Source organism: Mandrillus leucophaeus, unplaced genomic scaffold, assembly GCF_000951045.1.
Source record: "Mandrillus leucophaeus isolate KB7577 unplaced genomic scaffold, Mleu.le_1.0 Scaffold26, whole genome shotgun sequence".
Lineage (NCBI taxonomy): Eukaryota > Metazoa > Chordata > Mammalia > Primates > Cercopithecidae > Mandrillus > Mandrillus leucophaeus.
In genome coordinates this window covers 4,294,093-4,308,816 of record NW_012102698.1, presented here as the reverse complement: position 1 = coordinate 4,308,816, position 14,724 = coordinate 4,294,093, and the positions used below count along the sequence as shown (strand labels likewise).

Here is a 14,724-nt window from a genome sequence, read left to right as displayed (position 1 = left end):
AAAAAAGAAAAAAAAAAAAAAAATTAAAGAGCACAATCTGAAGTGTAGGGCTGGAATGAATGAACCCATTAGGCAAGCAAAGGCTTTCAGGGCTGGTGTCCCTCAGTCCCGCGAGCCAGGCCCCCTCAGGCTGAGTACTGAGCGCTGTCTATCTGACCAGGACGTCATCCACTCGGGTAGTGCCCTCCTGGCCCCGGCCACCAGGGCGGCATGGGAGCAGATCCAGCGGAGTGAGGGTGGCACAGCACAGCTGCTCCAGCGCCTCGAGGGCTACTTCAGCAACGTGGCACGCAACGTGCGACGGACCTACCTGCGGCCCTTCGTCATCGTCACCGCCAACATGAGTAAGGCTCTGGCTGCGTGGTGGGTGGAACCCTGCTACCATCAGGGGTGTTCCCCAGAGCTGGGCCCCCATGGGGTGAAGCAGGTGGGCTCCTGGTCCCCCCTTGGCCATGCTCTTAGAAGAATGATTCTGAGGCCAGGTGCAGTGGCTCATACCTGTAATCCTAGCATTTCGGGAGGCCAAGACAGGCAGATCACGTGAGGTCAGGAGTTGGAGACCAACCTGGGCAAAATGGTGAAACCCCGTCTCTACTAAAAATATAAAAAGTAGCCAGGCATGGTGGTACGTGCCTGTAATCCCAGCTACTCGGGAGGCTGAGGCAGGAGAATCACCTGAACCTGGGAGGCAGAGGTTGCAGTGAACCAAGATTGCGCCATTGCACTCCAGCCTGGGTGACAGAGCAAGACGCCATCTCAAAAAAAAAAAAAAAAAAAAAAACTGAAGATTCAGCAGCTAGGCCTCTGTTTCGTCATCTGTAAGTGGAGCCTTTGGGAAGACAGTCTGCGATGACACACCCATGGCTCCCAGGGGACAGGTCCTGGGCTTGGGAAATGTTGGGCCGTGATCTTGGGGGTCCAGCAGGCTTCCAGACCCTCAAGTGTGAGACTCTAGAAGGATGGATGTCAAGAGCCCCGCCTCACTCCGTGCTTACTGCAGACAGGTGTAGGTACAGGTGGGATGCAGGAAGTTGGAAGTCAATTCTGTTCTAAAGATGGCCAGTCAACTGGGCGTAGTAGTTCACACCCTGTAATCCCAGCACTGTGGGAGGCCGAGGTGGGCAGATTGCTTGAGCCCAGGAGTTCGAGACCAGCAGGGTGCCATAGGGAGACCCTGTCTCTATTTAAAAAAATAAATAAAGATTAGCCAGGTGTGGTAGCATGCTCCTGTATTCCCAGCTACTCAAGAGGCAGAGGTGGGAGGATCGCTTGAGCCCAGGAGCGTGAGGCTACAGTGAGCTGAGATTCTGCTACTGCACTCCAGCCTGGGTGACCGAGTGAGACCCTGTCTCAAAAAATAAATATAAGTAAATAGTCTGAGTGTGGTGGTTCATGCCTGTAATCCCAGCACTTTGGGAAGCCAGAGCATGCAAATCACTTGAGGTCAGGAGTTTGAGACCAGCCTGGCCAACATGATGAAACCCCATCTACCAAAAATACAAAAAGCCAGGCGTGGTCGTGCCTGCCTGTAGTCCCAGCTACTTGGGAGACTGAGGCAGGAGAGTTACTTGAACCTGGGAGGCGGAGGTTGCAGTGAGCTGAGATCGCACCACTGCACTCTAGCCTGGGAGACACTGCGAGACTCCGCCTCAAAAAAAATAAAATAAAATATAAATAATAAATATGGCCAGCCAGTGTCAGTGTGACAGTTGTGGTCATTTTGAAAACAGCAAGGGTTCAAGAAAGCCCTGGGAGTTATGTCTGATTGAAGGAACTGTCCCCCTAGTTCTGGCTGTCGACATCTTTGACAAGTTCAACTTTACGGGAGCCAGGGTCCCGCAGTTCGACGCCATCCGCGAAGAGTTCCCCAGGGAGCTGGAGTCCTCCGTCTCCTTCCCAGCCGACTTCTTCAAACCACCTGAAGAAAAAGGTAGAACCGCTTAGAAACCTGCCGCTTCCCTCGGAGTCCCCAGCGTTCAGGGAGGGGAGGGCGCCCCGCTGCGGGAATCACAGGACTGCGCACTGAAGCTCCGGGCCGGAGTGTTCCGAGTGCTCGCTGGTGCCAGGTTCTGTTGGTGACAGCAGGGTTGTTTTGTACAAGTGCTTAGATACAGGCTGAGCATCCTCATCCTGAAACCTGAAATGCTCCAGAACCTGAACCTTCTTGAGCACTTACAGGAAGTGCTCATTGGAACATAAGTATGAAACGATAAAGAAATCAAAATCCAGGCTGGGTGCGGTGGCTCACACCTGTAATCCCAGCACTGTGGGAGACCGAGGTGGGCAGATCACCTGAGGTCAGCAGTTCGAGACCAGCCTGACCAACGTGGTGTAAAACCGCATGTCTAAAACACAAAAAAAAGAGCCAGCTGTGGTGGCGGGCCCCTGTAATCCCAGCTACTCAGGAGGCTGAGTGCTTGAGAATTGCTTGAGCCCGGGAGGCAGAGGTTGCAGTGAGCCGAGGTGCACCAGCCTGGGCTGCACAGTAAGACTCCCTCTCAAAAAAAAAAAAAAAAATTCCAAAATGTTCCCAAGCATTTCAGCTAAGGGATACTCAGCCGTGTAATTGATAATGTGAGAAAAAAGAACTGAAATTTTTATGTGAGCTGGTTATCTTTGATATGCAGTGAAAAGCTGCTTCTAGCCGGGCACGATGGCTCACACCTGTAACCCCAACACTTTGGGAGGCCGAGTCAAGGAGGATTGCTTGAGCCCAGAAATTCAAGACCAACCTGGACAACATAGAGAAACCCCATCTCTACCAAGAAAGTTTTGTTTAATTACCTGGGCGTGGTGGCGCAGGCCTGTAGTCCCACCTACTTAGGAGGCTGAGGCGGGAGGATTGCTTGAGTCCAGGAGATAGAGGCTGCAGTGAGCTGTGATCGTGCCACTACAGCCCAGCCTGGGCAGCAGAGCAAGAACCTGTCTGGTGGGGGGAAAGCTGCTTCTAAATAGAAATAGACATTTTAGAATCACCTTCCCCTCCCCGCAAAAAACAACAAAAACAAAACAAGCCAGAATGCTGTCTGTGTGTGAACAAATCTGCAATCCTGGGTTGAGGTTATAATGCAAAACAGTTTGAACATTTTGAATTTTCTTAAGGTACTTCTTTACAGATCCATGGCAATTACTAAAAACTTCCCCAGATAAAAAGGACATGAAAAGATAAACTCCATAATGGACAGTTTAAAATTGGAAACCTTGTTAGTAAATGGATTTTGTCAGGTATATGGTGTTATCTCGTGTCTTAAAAAGAGGGGTGACTCTGATGTGGGGTCATGCTTGAAACTGAGAGGACGAGGTCCCCGACTCTCCATTGCAGCCAGCTCTCTCTGGAACTAATAGAGTGGGAACTCGCTTATTACCAAGGGCTGGGCACCTAGCCATTCCTGGGGGATCCACATGCATGACCCAGACACCCCCCGCCAAGCCCATTTTCAACTCTGATCACATTTTCACATGAGATTTGGAGGCCACACATCCAGACTGCATCAGATACGTTCGTGTTTAAGGGGTCTGTCTCCAGAACTCTTCATCCTGCAGATCTGAAACTCCAGCCCACAAAACACTCACTCCCCTCCCCAGCCCCTGGTGCCCACCCGTCTTTCTGTCTTTGAATTTGACTCCTCTAGGGACCTCCTATAAGAGGAATCGCACAATATTTGTCCTTTTGTGATTGGCTTATTTCACTGAGCGGAACGTCCTGTAGGTTCACCCGCGTTGTAGCAAGTGTCAGACTTGCCCTCCTTTTGAAGGCTGAGTAACGTTCCGTTGTGTGGATGGACCACTCTTGGTTTATCCACTCACCAGTCAGTGCATGGCTGGGCTGTTTACACCTTTTAGCCTGTGTGAATGGTGCTGCTGTGAATGTGGGCAGGGAAGTATCTGGGTCCCTGCCTGCAGTTCTTTGGGGTGTATACTCAGAAGTGGGCTTGCTGGGTCACGTGGTAAGTCCTGTTTTTGATTTTTTGAGGATGCGCTGTACTGTTTTCTGTGGGACATCTGTTGGTTTTTGAGAAGCACCTGCTAGCACTGGCAGCCGTCTTGGGGAACGCAGATGCTCCTGCCAGAGTCCTCACGCTCTGCTCACATTGCAGAAGGTCCCCTGGTGAGGCCGGCCGGCCGGAGGACCAGCCCGCAGAGCCCGCGCCCGGAGCCTGGCACCGAGAGGGAGGCCCCGATCAGCAGGCGGAGGCGACACCCTGATGACGCTGGCCAGTTCGCCGTTGCTCTGGTCATCATTTACCGCACCCTGGGGCAGCTCCTGCCCGAGCGCTATGACCCCGACCGTCGCAGCCTCCGGTAAGGCCTGGGCACGGGGCACATGGGGAGGGCCCATTCTGGAGGCCCCTGAGGCTTCCACAAGTTAAAATCCTGATCCTGATTAAGCACAGGTCTTCACAGTGACATTTCACCGTGACCTGGCCCAGAGACAGAGACCGTTGCTTTGTGATGCTCCTTGGAGGGAGGTTCTGGGGCTGCCACGGGACACTACACCCTAGAACGTTACACACCCTTTGCCTGGGCTTATCCCAGTGTTTCCGCCAGAAATGCCCCCTCCCTCGCATATGCCCCATCTTGTGCCTAGAGGGACCCCATTCTGCCCCCACACACCTGACCGAGGCTGTCGTGGGTAGTGCCTGCTGCTGGCCCCAGGGTTAGGGCTGCTCAGCTAGTCCTGGCTGGAAAGGATGAATGTCCCAGAAGCAGCTTTGTGACCTCCTCGGTGGGCGCAGCCCGAGGCTCCACCCTTCTTCCTGCCGTTTCCCAGATACTTCCCTGGCTCTGGGGTCTCAGTGACCCGGTGATTCATCCCCATGAGCTGCCATTATTTTGGTGTCTTTTGCTGGACACTTAAGCCATCCCCTGTGTTTCTGCCATTAGCCGTTATGGGCTGTGACATCTTTGCACCTGTGCCTTCTCTTGCTTTTTAAATTTCTGAAGTCCCAATTGGACCCAGAGGTGACACCTCTCTCTGTGTGCCCTGTCAGTGATAAAACCTGCTCTAGGGATGAAGATACGGTGGGGCCCGTGGATCCGAGCTCTCGGAGTATGATTCCGTCTCCCCTAGAAACACGACGTGGCGTGTCCTCAGGGCATTTGTGCTGGGGTTTAAGCAAATGTTTCCTAACCGTGTCTGTCCCCGTGCTCTGGCTTCTTGACCTCAGGCTGCCTCACCGGCCCGTCATTAACACCCCGATGGTGAGTGCGCTGGTGTACAGCGAGGGGGCTCTGCTCCCGAGACCCCTGGAGAGGCCCGTCCTGGTGGAGTTCGCCCTGCTGGAGGTGGAGGAGCGAACCAAGCCGGTCTGCGTGTTCTGGAACCACTCCCTGGCGTAAGTGTGACTCCGGGAGCCCTGCATCTCCATGTGAGGGCGTTGCCGAGGCGGAGTGCGCCCGCAGGGTTGGGAGCTCCGTGGCAGAGCGCCCCGAGAGGACGGTCTCTTGTGGTCTGTGTTTCCCCTTTTAGCCCCGCCGTGGGGCAGCGAGCCTCCTGCTCTGCTTCTGTGGGAACATCAGAGTTGCCCCGCAGATGCCCACACACAGATGCACACAGACCTGCATGTGGAGACACAGACGTGCAGGCACACAGAGAGATCCCTCAAGGCTGACAGCCAGGAAGGGGCCCCTCGCCTGCGGGACTCCCAGGATGCAGCGGCCAACACCAGCGTAGTGCCCAGTTCACTGCCGTATAAGACAGAGGCCTGTTCCGCTCACACACGGGAGACAGAACCCAGAGACTGGCCTAGGAGCCTGTCTGCTGACGGTCTTGCCCGCGAGGCCGACACAGTCCAGCTTTGGGGACTGGCTTTACCCCGAAGAGGCCACACCCGGCCGCAGCACGGTTTATCTGGCCGGTTTCAGAAGCAGCGTCGGAAGTCAGCCGGTAGAGTGGCGCAGGCAGGAGGTGGTGCGCAAGAGTCTGTGTTCTAGCATCCGTTCAAGTGAGGCAAAGGCGTTTCGTAGTTAGAAAAATGCAGAATGAGTGCTTCTCACCCACACGTGAGACTGTGGATTCGGCGCCGCGGTGTGGCTCCCGTCTGCTGGAGCCAGTAGCGTTTGTGCCTTGGTTTTGCTTTTTAGCGGCGGAGTTGACGTGAGGTGTGGACATTTGAGTTGCTGTGTTTTTACAGGGAGCTTGCGTTTTCTCTGCTGGTCGGTTTTCACCTTTGCTGTCTCTGTTTAGAAGAAAACACTGGAACTGGGGTGTGGTGGGAAGGGGTCTGTGGCCGGGATGGGAGCACAGTCAGGGAGGGGAAGACCCACTGGCTCTCCGCACACCAGGAGGGAGCGCCAGGAAGGGGAGACGCCATGCAGGACTCAGTGAGTCAGGCTCGAATCTGCTGAACGTTGTTCATCTAGGGGCGTCTGTGCAGCAGGAACACTCCCCCCATCACAGTTCCCCTGGGCACAGTGGAGAGCCATGAGTGGGGGCTGTGCTGGGGGCGGCGCTGGGGTGAGCGAGCCGGTTGAGCCCAGCCTCATTCTTCTCTTGCTTCTGTGCTTTCCAAGTTCTAGTTAATAAGCAACCAGCATGGCACCTGGAATGTAATAGGCACTTGTGGCTTATAAAAGAGAGAAGAAAGGAACCCCTTTCACCACGAGGGGACGTCAGGCCCGGCTGTCTGTGCTGGGCATTCATCTGCGTCCTGCCAATTAGCTGCAGCTCTAATGACCTGCTCTCTGCTTTAAGTTGCGCCTATTATTCCCACATTGTAAAGTTGGTGCCAGACGTATTCACGTTCACATCCCATTTTACAGATTAGCAAAGTAAGCATCTGAGAGGTTATGTGATTTTCCCAGAGTGCGCGAGGGCAGGGCCCTGTCGGAAGCCGAGGCACACCTTGCAACAGCTTGTTATTTGGGCCTTCCCATCAGTGAGGCGGCAGTCATAATGGGGCCCTGGCTTCTGGGCAGTTCCCATTAAACATTGTGCAACCTGAAGATGAAAGCGTCAGAGGAAGGTGAGATGTTATTTCTGAAAGATCTACCCTCAGAAAGAGACAGGAGTGCATCGCAGCTGTGTGAACCCCGGGTGGTGGTTCCAGTGGCGGGGCACGTGGTGGATGCGAGACAGCCCCATTTGAGTTTTGCTGCTAGATGACACGTAGAACTTGAACTTCAGAGGGTGCTCCTTGGAGGCCCTGACCAGACACAGAAGGGAAGGGTGATTGTTCCCATGGTCCTGCCTCCACGGCAGCAAAGCTGCTATTGTTGTCTTCGGTGCAGGGGGCTGGTGCGGAACACGGCGGAGAGCAGCCTGCGAGGGTACCAGGCTTTCAGCACAGGATGGCCTGGGAGCCCCCAGGGCTGGGCAAAGGCTGCCCCCTACAGACTCACGGGTGGAGGGAACCATCTTACCCCTGCCCCTTCTCTCTTCTCTCCACAGCGTCAGTGGGACGGGAGGGTGGTCTGCCCGGGGCTGCGAGCTCCTGTCCAGGAACCGGACACACGTCGCCTGCCAGTGTAGCCACACAGCCAGCTTTGCGGTGCTCATGGACATATCCAGGCGTGAGGTGGGCATCCTCCTGTGGCCACTGTGCCTGCTGAGCCTACCCCCAAACCTACCCCTCCCCGCGGCAAACCTGCCCCTCGTCAAACCCGCTGAGCCTACCCCCAAACCTGCCCCTCCTCACACTAAGTCTTCCATTCTAAGGGCTTTGAACAAAACAAATCAACCGATTAAAACACATATTCCAGGATTGGCCAGAGTCTGCGAGGATTTCCATAACAAAGCCCCATTATAAGGGTTTTCAGAGAGCCCTGGTTATGCATTAAATCCCGGAATGGCAGACCCAAAGCTCAGGCTCCAAGGAGCTCTCGGAACCTGCCCCTCACTTCAGAGCGGGTCTGTTGGATGGTGCGGCTGCCCACTCATTTTGATCCTAAGGGACGTGACAGCTGCTGGGCGCTCTCCCTCGGGGCCACACGCAGGGCCACAGGACAAAAGGCTGGGCGGCTAATATTTAACCTCTGGCATTTTAAGTGGCCTGGGAATGTGAGCCGGACATTGTGGGCCTGCAGATGAATTGGGGAGTGTTCTGAAGGCTGTCCTGGCCTCGGCCTGTGTGGGACCCTGGTGTCTTGGAGTCAGAACCAGAGGCCTGGGTGACCTCCCCCGGCCCCTCCCCAGGGCTGCACTGTGGCTCAAGGGCTCAGGCCACTGTCCTTCCCGAGGGCTTTCTGATGTGAAGTGGCCCTGGTTTCTGTCACATTCTTGGAAGGGTGAGTCAGTCCTCAGGCTGGGCTGGAGGAGGGCAGAGGCCTTCTGTGCAATGTGTAGGTGACGCTGCCCTGCCTCTGCCCCCGTCTCATGGGCAAATGGCACTCCCCAGCAGGACCCAGCCTGGAGAGGGGTCAGTGATTAGTGGACTTTGTCCATATAAGGGCGGGGTTGGGGCTTGTCTCGTGGCCAGGACGCCAGGTGACATGTGGGCCAAGGAAACTGAAATGGAGGCAGAAGAAAGGAGGCTGGAGTGAGAGGCCAAGGCTCCCATGGCCCGGGTGCCCCAAAGCCAGAGGTCTCTGAACAGCCCCCAAGCCAGTGGAGGGAGCCTGGGGTGCTGCTGCAGGCCCCAGGGATGCCCAGGGGCCCAGGGCATTGAAGGAGCCTCAGGAGGGGCAGTTCCAGACCCAGGGCCATGAGCACTCAGCCTCCCCAGCCCAGCCTGATCCTGGCTTCCCGGCTTATAGCTCCACTTGGTAAACAACATCTATCCGAAGTTACTAGAGAGCCAGAGCTTGTTTTTCCCCAAATGCAGAAACTCCCCAGGGACCTGGGTCTTAGACAGGTGTCTTGGTTTGTAAAAGCACGGAAAACAGCAATGTGAACATACACACTGCTGAACTGCACGATTCAAAGTGGCCAAGATGGTAACGTTTTATGGCATGTATATTTTAGCACCATTTTCCTTTTTTTGTTTTTTTTTTGAGACGGTGTTTGCTCTTGTCTCCCATGCTGAAGTGCAGTGGTGCAACCTTAGCTCACTGCAACCTCCACCTCCTAGATTCAAGCGATTCTCCTGTCCCAGCCTCCCAAGTAGCTCAGATTACAGGCTCCCGCCACCACGCCTGGCTAATTTTTTTATTTTTAGTAGAGATGGAGTTTCACCATGTTGGCCAGGCTGGTCTTGAACTCCTGACCCCAGCCTTTTTTTTAAAAAAAAAAAGTGTACTACCTGTAAGAAATGCATAATAAGGTTGGGTACAGTGGCTCACACTTATAATCCCAGCACTTTGGGAGGCCGAGGCGGGCAGATCACTTGAGCTTACAAGTTCGAGACCACCCTGAGCAACATTGTGAAACCCTGTCTCTACCAAAACTACAAAAATTAGCCCAGCATAGTGGTGCATGCCTATAGTCCCAGCTACTTGGCAGACTGAGGTAGGAGGATGGCTTGAGCCTAGGAGGCGGAGGCTGCAGTGAGCCTAGATTGTGCCTCTTCACTCCGGCCTGGGCAACAGAGTCAGACCCTATCTCAGAAAGAAAAAAAGAAATGCATTAATAAGGGATCTGGAAATTTTAAAAGTAATTCCGTATAGCAAGCTATGATAGAGACATGTGCAGCTGGGACAGGACATCCATCCGCTGATAGAACACGTCATATTGAGAGATAAGTAGGTAAACCAGAACAGATAGGAAGGGTACAGGTGCCCAGCGCTGTGGCAGTCTGAAGCATCGGACCGGCCAGTTCACATAAGTGAAACCTGAAGTTCCGCCCCTGCCCAGCTGTGTGACTTCCGGCGGGTTGTTTAGCTTCTTTAAGCCTTGGTTTTCTCACCTGAAAGATGAGGGTTGCATTTCACACTCTCCTCATAGCTGTGATCTAAGGATGATACGAAATGATGCCCTTGGAGGCCAGGCGCGGTGGGTCACTCCGGTAATCCCAGCACTTTGGAAGGCCAAGGCGGGCAGATCACCTGAAGTCAGGAGTTTAAGACCAGCCTGGCCAACATGGTGAAACCCTGTCTCTACTAAAAATAGAAAAATTAGCTGGGCGTGGTGGTGCACGCCTGTAGTCCCAGATACTCAGGAGACTGAGGCACGAGAACTGCTTGAACCCGGGAGGCAGAGCTTGCAGTGAGCCGAGATCAGGACACTGCACTCCAGCCCGGGCGACAGAGCAAGACTCCATCTCCAAAAAAAAGAAATGATGCCCTTAGCAGGTCTGTCAGAACCTCTGCCACACAATAAGTGCTCAGTAAAAGCTTTTGCTGAACAAAAGAAATGACATTCTTGGTATTAACACAGTTACCCAGTTTTCTTCGTAAAGCGGGCATTAAGTCTTTCAGCCAAAAGAATAAGTCCATGATAGGATTAAGTGAAACTCCAAGAGGTACTGCGTGCACCTGCAGTGGAGACGCCTTTATCTTTTGCGTAAGCCGAGGATCTCTGTGGAAGGTTTCTGCCAGCCCAGAATTTTGGGTGGGCAGGCTGAGCCCCTCCCGACAGCAGGATTTACTTGTGGGGTTGGTTTTGGGTAGACAGGCTGAGCCCCTCCCGACAGCAGGGTTTACTTGTGGGGTTGGTTTTGTTTTTTGCTTTTTGTTTTGTTGTTTGCTTTTTGTTTTGTTGTTTTTTGAGATGGAGTCTTGCTCTGTCACCCAGGCTGGAGTGCAGTGGTGCCATCTCAGCTCATTGCAACCTCCGCCTCCTGGGTTCAAGCGATTCTCTTGCCTCAGCCTCCTGGGTAGCTGAGATTACAGGCACACATGCCACCACGCCCGGCTAATTTTTGTATTTTTAGTGAAGACAGGGTTTCACCATGTTGGGCAGGCTGGTCTCAAACTCCTGACCTCAGGTGATCTGCCCGCCTCAGCCTCCCAAAGTGCTGGGATTACAGGCATAAGCCACCATGCCTGGCCAGTATGGTGGTTTTGTAATGTGGCAAAATATGCATAACACAATTTCCCATTGAAATGTACAGCCAGTGGCATTAAGCTGGTGGCACAGCCTGTTGCTGTGCCGCCATCACCACCATCCGCCTCCAGAACCTGTTGTCACCCCACACTGTTCATTGCTGCTTTGTGCTTGTTTTGTGCCGCCTTGAGAACCATGTCCCAGTCACGCTGGTTCCTGCCAACCTTTGATCATTTAATGAGCAAGTGTGTAACTTGTCTCTGTTATGCAACGACCAGATCTGAGTCTTGGCCCTTACCTTCTCTCCTGCCTTTAACCCTCCCACCCACAGAACGGGGAGGTCCTGCCCCTGAAGATCGTCACCTACGCCGCCGTGTCCTTGTCGCTGGCGGCCCTGCTGGTGGCCTTCGTCCTCCTGAGCCTGGTCCGCACGCTGCGCTCCAACCTGCACAGCATTCACAAGCACCTCGCTGCGGCACTGTTCCTCTCTCAGCTGGTGTTCGTGATTGGGATCAACCAGACGGAAAACCCGGTACGGCCACTCTGCTCCCCTCCCCACTGTCTGGGCCGCACTTGGAGCGGCTACTGTAGTCTTTTCCTGGCCACTCCAAGCACCCTGGCTGGCTCCTCACCACCCCCACCTCCGCTTCACAGATGCCCTTTGAGGAACGTGCCGTGTCACAGGCTGTGGGTGGAGACGTGGGATTCACTGGCAGGTCCAAGCACTTCACCACCTTGACTCTATTGGGAGATGGGGGGCCCTTTTCTTTTCTTTTCTTTTTCTTTTTTTTTATGAGATAGAGTCTGTCTCTGTCAACCCAGGCTGGAGCGCAATGGTGCGATCTCAGCTCACTGCAACCTCCACCTCCCAGGTTCAAGCGATTCTTGTGTACATCCCCAGGAAAATACAACTCTTGTCAAAACTGATTTAAGGGCCGGGTGCAGTGGCTCCCACCCGTAATCCCACCAGGATCCCTTTGGGAGGCTGAGGCAGGCAGATCACTTGAGGTTAGGAAGACCTGGCCAACATGGTAAAACCCCTTCTCTACTAAAAATACAAAAATCAGCTGGGCATGGTGCCGGGCACCTATAATCCCAGCTACTCAGGAGGCTGAGGCAGGAGAATTGCTTGAGCCTGGGAGGCAGAGGTTGCAGTGAGCAGAGATGGAACCACTACACTCCAGCCTGGGCAATAGAGCGAGACTGTGTCAAAACAAAACAAAATGATTTAAGATGTAGAAAGCCTGAATACTCCTATCACCATTAGAGAATTTGCATTGCAATATAAAAACCATGGCCAGGCTGGGTTTATCTTAGGAATGCAAGGATGGTTTAACATTTAAAAAATCTATGAATGCCATTTACCTCACCAGTACATTTAAGGGAAAAATATTTTTCTCAGAAATGAATGTACAAAAGAATTTTGATTAATGTTATGCTCATTAATGAACAGAAAGAGAAAGAAACCTTTAAACAGACTGGGCCTAGAGGAAACTTGAACCTAATAAAGACATCTACAGAAAACCTACAGTTGACATAAATAACAATGGGTAGATACTGGAGGCATCCCCTGTAACGTCAGGAACCCACTCACCACTCTGTTCATCACTGTGGTGCAGGGCGGCCTTGCCAGTGCGATGAACAAGGAAAACAAAGGCATAGAGATCAGAAAGGAAGAAACAAAGCTGTCATTACTAGGTAACATGAAGGATCTCATGGAAAAATCTAAAATAGTCTATAGGCATGTTATGAGAAACAATTAGGCTGGCATGTTGGCTCACACTTATTATCCTAGCACTTTGGGAGGCTGAGGCAGGCAGATCACTTGAGGTCAAGGAGTTCGAGGCCTACCTGACCAACATGGTGAAACCCTGTCTTTACTAAAAATACAAAGATTAGCTGGGCATAGTGGTGTGCTTCTGTCATCCCAGCTACTTGGGAGGCTGAAACACAAGAATCGCTTGAAACTGGGAGGCAGAGTTTGCAGTGAGCCAAGATGGCGCCACTGCACTACAGCCTGGGCAATAGAGTGAGACCCTGTCTCAAAAAAAAAAAAGAAAAAAAGAAAAAGAAACAGGAGCCTGGCAGCCGTGGACGACGGGCAGAAGATCAGAGCAGTCTGATGGTAGCGCACAGGCCTGGGAGGGTGGGGTGGAGGCACAAGGAGAAAGGAGGGACAGGACCAACCCATTATGGAGCAGGCAGGAAGGAGGAGTCAGGGGACTTTGATGTCTCCAGAAGGGAGAGGAATGAGTAGATGAAGATACCACCTGTTGACAGGCAAGGTCTGGGTGAGATGGGGCACCTGTGGAGGCCAAGGAAGCTGTGCCGCGTGAGCCAGGGAGGCCGCCTCCAACTCGTGGGTGGAAAGGGTGTCTGTGGGGGTGGACAGGCCCTGAGAAGGGAAGTGGAATAAAGACCAAGCTGGAACTTTCCAGCAAGCTGCTCAGGGCCACGTGCAGACCAGAGGTGCTCCTCCTTTTTTATGGCAAGCGGTGGGACCAGACCCCTCTCACCTCAAGGAGGAAGGCGGGCACCCCCACCTCGCAGGTCACCCTTGAGAAGGCTCCATGGCTTCCCAGCAGCGGTAGGTGGAGCACCAGGCCTGGCCCACAAAGGATGAGCTCCTAGGCCTGTGTCGGACCAGCCAGGGCCAACCTTCCCCGCTGCCTCCCAGGTGTTCCCTGAGGCTGAGGCCCTGGGCTGGCGGGGGCTCTGTGTGCGGGGCGCGAATGGCAGGGTCGCTGCGCCTGCGGAGGGATGCGTTCACACCCGCAGCCAGGCACAACCGCAGCCAGGCGCATCCGCGCAATGGGCATGTTCTCATCCGCGCATTGGACCGGGAAGGCTCTCGAGAAGTGTGCGATTCATCTCAAAACCCCTCTAGTGTGCTTTTGAGTGGCGTGAACGGGGGAGAGGGGAGTCTGTGCAGGCCACTCCCTGCAACTCAACACCACCAGCAAAACCGAGGCGGTCCCTGGGTTCCAGCACTGACTCATCTCCCGCGGGAGTGAGCCCTGTCCCGGCAGCCACGCACGGCTGAGCACGGAGAAGGAAAGGGCGCCCCGGCAGCGTTCTAGGGGCTTGGCAGCGTGCCTGGGCTTTATGGTTCTTTTGTAAACCCACAATCCTATCTCTGGGCGAGGTTTTTCATCTCTCAGAGCGCTGGCAGGCTGAAATGATTTATTATGCATCCGCTTTTGTCTTTGTTGTATTTCTGGAAAAGGTGGTACGTTGGTTACGGAAGCAGGTACAACCCCGCTGCAGCCAGGATGGCACAGTCCTCGCAGTTTCTGTTTTCAGAAGGTGGTTTTGTGGATTTACTTTTCACATTATTTAAAGCAGCCATCCAGCCAACCAACCTTCTCGCCCCTTTCCTTTTCCTAAGCCAGCGTGATTTCCATCCAGGAAACTGGGGTGTTTGGTGTAGGGTTCACCAGCCATACGCTGGCGCCTTGTTTCCTGACGTCGAGCGTGTGGTCTGAGGCCTGCCTCTGGCATAGCTTGAGCCTGTGGTCTCTGCTTTGGTTCCTGCTCTGTTCTGAAGCTGACAGATGTGATGCTGACTTGGGGCCCTTCCCACTTCGGGGGCATTGTTTCTGGAGGGTGGCTGGCCCTTCGAGGCTGATGTGGCAACAGGGGCGCCCTTGGGGCGCCATGACCCGGTGCCTGAGCAAAGTGGCCTTCAGCCTGGGGTTGAGGTGGGGGCCCTCCTTCTCCTCCTAAGCTTTTGTGTCTGTTAAAGGCTGTCTCCCTGGGACCCCCTGGTAGGGTGGACTGATGGGATGGTTACTGAGGATTAGACAGTGTGTCCAGAGCAGGCCGGCTGGGAGTGGGGTCGGGGTGGGACCCTCCCCCTCCCC

At 53.9% G+C, this 14,724-nt stretch overlaps 1 protein-coding gene across 1 annotated transcript in view; it reads left to right on the top strand.

Annotated features, from left to right (window-relative positions):
• Positions 1 to 14,724, top strand: part of CELSR1 (cadherin, EGF LAG seven-pass G-type receptor 1) — a gene marked incomplete at its 5' end in the record, with an annotated part of 226,134 nt that overhangs the window by 202,262 nt on the left and 9,148 nt on the right. Inside the window, 6 exons of the mRNA XM_011984071.1 lie at positions 161 to 344; positions 1,787 to 1,930; positions 4,098 to 4,302; positions 5,169 to 5,336; positions 7,391 to 7,517; positions 11,193 to 11,393. Of these exons, the coding sequence (XP_011839461.1) occupies positions 161 to 344; positions 1,787 to 1,930; positions 4,098 to 4,302; positions 5,169 to 5,336; positions 7,391 to 7,517; positions 11,193 to 11,393 (1,029 nt within the window). The remainder of the gene's footprint in view (positions 1 to 160; positions 345 to 1,786; positions 1,931 to 4,097; positions 4,303 to 5,168; positions 5,337 to 7,390; positions 7,518 to 11,192; positions 11,394 to 14,724) is intronic.